The sequence below is a fragment of the Mobula birostris genome, chromosome 6 (assembly GCF_030028105.1).
Source record: "Mobula birostris isolate sMobBir1 chromosome 6, sMobBir1.hap1, whole genome shotgun sequence".
In the NCBI taxonomy this organism is placed as follows: domain Eukaryota; kingdom Metazoa; phylum Chordata; class Chondrichthyes; order Myliobatiformes; family Myliobatidae; genus Mobula; species Mobula birostris.
The window spans coordinates 85,020,849-85,025,792 of record NC_092375.1 but is presented as its reverse complement, the minus strand read 5'-3'; the positions used below and the strand labels follow the sequence as shown (position 1 = coordinate 85,025,792).

Below are 4,944 nucleotides of genomic sequence, written 5' to 3'. Positions count from 1 at the left end.
TTTTGTACGTTGGTAGTTCGTTCTGTTTTGTGTGGTCTTTCATTGATTCTATACTGTTTCTTGTATTTAGTGTGAATGCCTGCAAGAAAATGGATTTCAGGGTTGTATATGGTTACATATATGTACTTTGATAAATTTATGTTTAACTTTGAACTATTTATCTTTACATTCGCTGGTATTTTAGCCTGTACAGTTATTTTAAAACATGGAAACACGTTGTTCTTGCAGCAGAAGTCACCACTTAATTTACCGCGAAGCACGCCAAGTTTAATTTCACTGGGGGGGGGGGGTCAAGTTTTGCACCGTAGTATATACACCAGCTATAAAGATCTGAAGGATGTCAATACTGGTAATATTTGATGTATGTTGGGAATTCCTCACACTAACCCTTTGGTGACAGCACTGGCATTATGTTTACTGCAGAGGGCAGCTAGCATTATGTTTACAATTAGGTCGCTTAGAAACAGCAAGGACGAGAGAACAAAGTCTATAATCGTTGCATTGTCCAGGTGGAGCTGCACTGAGTGGGGGCAGAAATCCCCAAGTTTGTCAAGAATGAATAAGGCAGAGGTTGTGATTCTGAATGTTGGGGGTATGAAGTACTCCACATCTGCAGGCACCCTCAAGAGGTACCACGATTCCAGGTTAGCACATGCGTTGGAAGGAGGTGATCCCGATTTCCGAATAATCAACGGACAAATTTTCATTGACAGGGATGGCAGTCTGTTTCGGTATATTCTGGATTTCTTGAGAACTCGACAGCTCGATCTCCCTTCTGCATTCTCGGATCACGACAGGCTGGTGAGGGAGGCGGAATTCTACAATTTGCCTTTCTTGGTTGAACTTGTCAAACAGGATCGGCTGAAACAAATGTTGGAGATCTTGGAGGTGAGATACTCCCTGCAGGAAACCCACTCCTTCTTCAGAGTTTTCTGTTCCTGTAATAGTACTATTGAATCATTGGCTGGACGTATTGTAGTGTTTGCAGAACAGCCTGGCCAGAACCGGAATCATTCCGCAGTTCCAAGACCATTGGTTTTGATTCCATTGCAGAGACCTTCTCACCACGATCTCGTCTTTCAATGTGGAACTGACTATTCAGTTGGAGATGAGCTCTCAACAAGGTAAAAGCTAGATCTACAAAAGCTGATGGTAGATTGTGTTGCTTTTTTGTCACTGAGAAACCTAGCTGCAACGTGTGGTTGAGATCATTCCTGACCCCGCCCCCCATCAGCACTGAACTCAGTGATGAAGGTGGGGGGAGGAGAGGGGCAAAAGCTATGCAACTGGGGACTAGATTTGAACAATCAGTCCAAATATCATTAGGTCAAGGATCCATTCCCTGAGGCCGAGTAACCATTCTTAGCTCACTCCTACTAGCAGTTTGATGGCAGGCCCTTAAAGTGTGAGCATTGCATCAGCCTGGGAATATAGAGGTTACAATTCTATAGTGAATACAGGAAACAAGGAGTTAGTGTATATTTGAAGGGGCAGGGCAATTTGAGGAAGCTAGTAAAAACCAGATTTCCTTCTGTAAGTAAAGGCATAGAATGCAAAGATAAGGAGTTTATGTGGAACTTCTATAGGGGTTTGTGCCACGGTGAGTATCTCGCATCACTGTACTAAAGGAAAGTTATGACTGTCCTGGACAGGAATTAATCATTGTGCACCCCACTCCTGGGTGGGAGAACTTAAGTAATGCAGATAAAGTGCAGAAGCTAGAACTGTTCTTGCAGAAGATAGGGTTGAGGGATGACTGGTGAAGGTAATCAAAATTATTAAGGGGTTCTGGAACAAATAACAGAATATTGAATTGAGGGTTGTAAGTTAAAATCAGTGGTGAAACAGCCATGACAGTCTTAAGATGGATAATTCATTGATCAGGAATGTGCTGCCTGAAGGAATGTTGGAGGAATTTTCAATCAGCTAAACATGATAGAGAAAGGTCATGGAAATTATAGCTGACTAATGGGACTATATAGATGGCTCAATTAACCAGATAATCTCTTTCCAGGCTGTAATGGTTTGGTGAATCTAATAATTTCCCTTCTAGTATTTCTAAATGTATAGGACTATATTTCATTACCTTTTGCTTAAAAATACATTGAAAATATAGTCACTCTTCTGCTGTAGAAGTGGTGGTAATCAATTAATGTTGACCTGATCTTGCTGAGTCTGGTTGAACCTGTATTTGGTAGGCATCTCAGGAGAACTCTCAAGCTATTTTTAAAAAAAATATAGTGCCACAACATCTTTTTCAAAGGAGCCTTGATTTACCATCTCATAAACGATTTCATTTTTATTTGCTATCCCTCAGAAGTCACTTGAATTTCTTCTACAGGATTCACTGACTTTCGGCTTTGAAGGCACCTTATTGTAATGCATTATAAAGATACTAAATCTTCAAAAGCCTCAGAGCTAAAGTTTTTGACAAAGTTCTGCATGGTAGGCTGTAAGATAGAATCACATGAGATTCAGGGTGAGCTAGCCGACTGGATACAAAATTGACTGGGTAGAATGAGTTAGTGGTAGCAAAAGATCATTTTTCAGATTGGAGACCAGTGATATGGTGTGCCACAGGAATTGAAACTGTGTCTTCTGTTGTTTTCATCTAAATTAACAATCGGATGACACTGAAATTGGTGGCATGATGGACAGTGAAGATGATTACCTAAGGTTACAAAGGATCTGTATCAAGTGGGAAAGTGGATAAATGAGTGGCAGAGGAATTTAACTTGGTAATAGCAGTGATGCATTTGAGTATTTCAACCAAGACTGGACTTGCACAGGGCTTGAGTCTATTGCAAAACAGATATAGGGGTACAATAACAGGGTGGTTCCTGAAAATGGGGACACAGATAAACAAAGTAGGAAAGAATGCATATGGTATGCTTACATTTATCAAATGGGGCACTGAGTACAAGAAATAGGTCATTATGTTAAGGTTGTATGGGAAACATGAGACTGCACATGAGACTGCACCTGGAATATTGTGTGCAGTTCTGATTGCCATACTGTAGGAAGGATGTGACTAAGCTAGAGATGGTGAAGAAAAGAATACAAAGGATATTGCCAGGAAGCGAGGGCTTGAGTTATGAGGCGAGACTGGTCAGGCTGTGTCTATTTGCCTTGGCACTAAGGAGGGCGGTGGATGACCTTATTGAGATTTATAAAAGAATGAGGGGCATAGATAAGGTCACAGTCTTTTATCCCAGGATATGGAAGTCTAAAACTAGAGGGCACAGGTTAAAGGTGAGAGGGGAAGATTTAAAGGAGGCCTGAAGGGCAAGTTTTTCAGACAGAGGGTGATGGGGATATGGAATGAGCTGCTAGAAGAAGTGGTGGAGGCAGGTACAACACAATTTTTAAAAAAAAAAAACAAAAAAAACACTTTTGGACAAGTTCATGGATAGGAAGGTTTAGAGGAATATGGGCCAAATCCAAGCAAATGGAGAAGCTCTGGAAAGTAGGTTGGTTGACATGGATGAGTTAGGCCAAAGTGCTTGTATCCATGTGCTATAACTGAATGACTCTTTGTCTCTGACTCTAGTAGTAATATATCTTTAGATAGGTCAATGAAATGTTGTCATAATTCACAGAACTTTCCTCTAAATTTAATGGGTATCTTTTATAATTAACAATCATATATTTCCTTAACTAAGAGCATTAAATTATCTATTTCAGGTATGTGTCTATCCAACCAGATGAAAGAAAACTTACCAATGGCTCTAATGTCCTGGGATTACTCATAGGCACTTTACTGAGGGAAGGTTTTTGTCTTATAAGCACGAGGACAGTCTCTCCCACTGAGAAGATTGAATGCTACACATTCGAACGAAACAGAAGAACTGAGTATCTTGGTGCATCTAATGGGCAGGGAGGAGCAAGTACCAACATAGTTCGTTTTCAAGCAGAAAAACCACAGAACAGGAGGTACAACATATAGGAACTATTAATGAGTTGGAGAACAGATTGCAACAGGACCTATTTTCTTAAACATGACAAGATTAACTTTTTTTGGCTTGGGTAATGCCTTGGAAGCCAAAATTAACACAAAGGGGGAAAATGGTACATACTAGAAATCTAAAATAAAAACAAAAAAGGCTAGAGATATTCAGAAAAAGTCAATATATGGAGAGAGAGAGAAAACAGTTAACCGTTGAAACGGACGATCTTTTATCAAATGATATGAAACTACTTTCTCCAGCAGGCACTGAGCATAGTTCCCGCCCCCAAATTTTAACCAGGACATCAGCAGGGCAAAACCTAGAAGTGTTAGAAATTGGCAAATGGCAGCTTCAACAGCAAGAGTTCTACAAGAATTTCATTGGCGTGGAAGACGTAGAAGTGAAAATATTTCACGTTTGGCATCCCTGCCAATGTCTGCTGTATGGAAAGCAAACAAAATCATCATTTGGCTTTAATAATTAACAACAATTAGTACTTTAATGGGCTGTAATATTGTGAAGTTTGGCTTCAGCTGCAATTACAACTTACTCCAATGAATGAAGATGTGCAAATCACACAATATCTCTCACACCACGCAAAGAGAAATTACTCATTATTGAAGGTTCTGAATTACGTAAACTACGTAATTCAGTTTTACGCAGTGAATGCGTGTAATGTAGTTGTCATTGATTTTTACCAGGTCCAAGATTCACACATGTAAGTATCACAATCTATTTCCTTCGAGTGACCTTGATCGGTGCAAAAGATGGAGGAAGTTTAATGGCACGCCGCTGGATAGTTAAAGAAAATTAGATACAACTCTTCGAACCGCCGACAAACCATATTCCTAATCCACGGGACAATCCAATGACCAAGTAACCTACCCAGTGCGTCTTTGGAATGTGGGAGGAAATCCATGCATTTTCACGGGGAGGACGAACGAGTAGGCTCCTTGGAAAACAGTGCCAGAATTGAACTCCGAGCTGTAATAGTATC

General features: G+C 40.3%; 1 protein-coding gene across 1 annotated transcript; it reads left to right on the top strand.

The window, feature by feature from the left end:
* Positions 1–555: 555 nt before the first annotated feature.
* On the top strand, positions 556–4,128 carry LOC140199831 (putative potassium channel regulatory protein). Its single transcript, XM_072262331.1, has 2 exons — positions 556–1,124; positions 3,685–4,128. Exons 1-2 carry the CDS (start codon positions 556–558, stop codon positions 3,944–3,946), a joined length of 831 nt encoding a protein of 276 aa, XP_072118432.1. The 3' UTR covers positions 3,947–4,128.
* Positions 4,129–4,944: the final 816 nt, after the last annotated feature.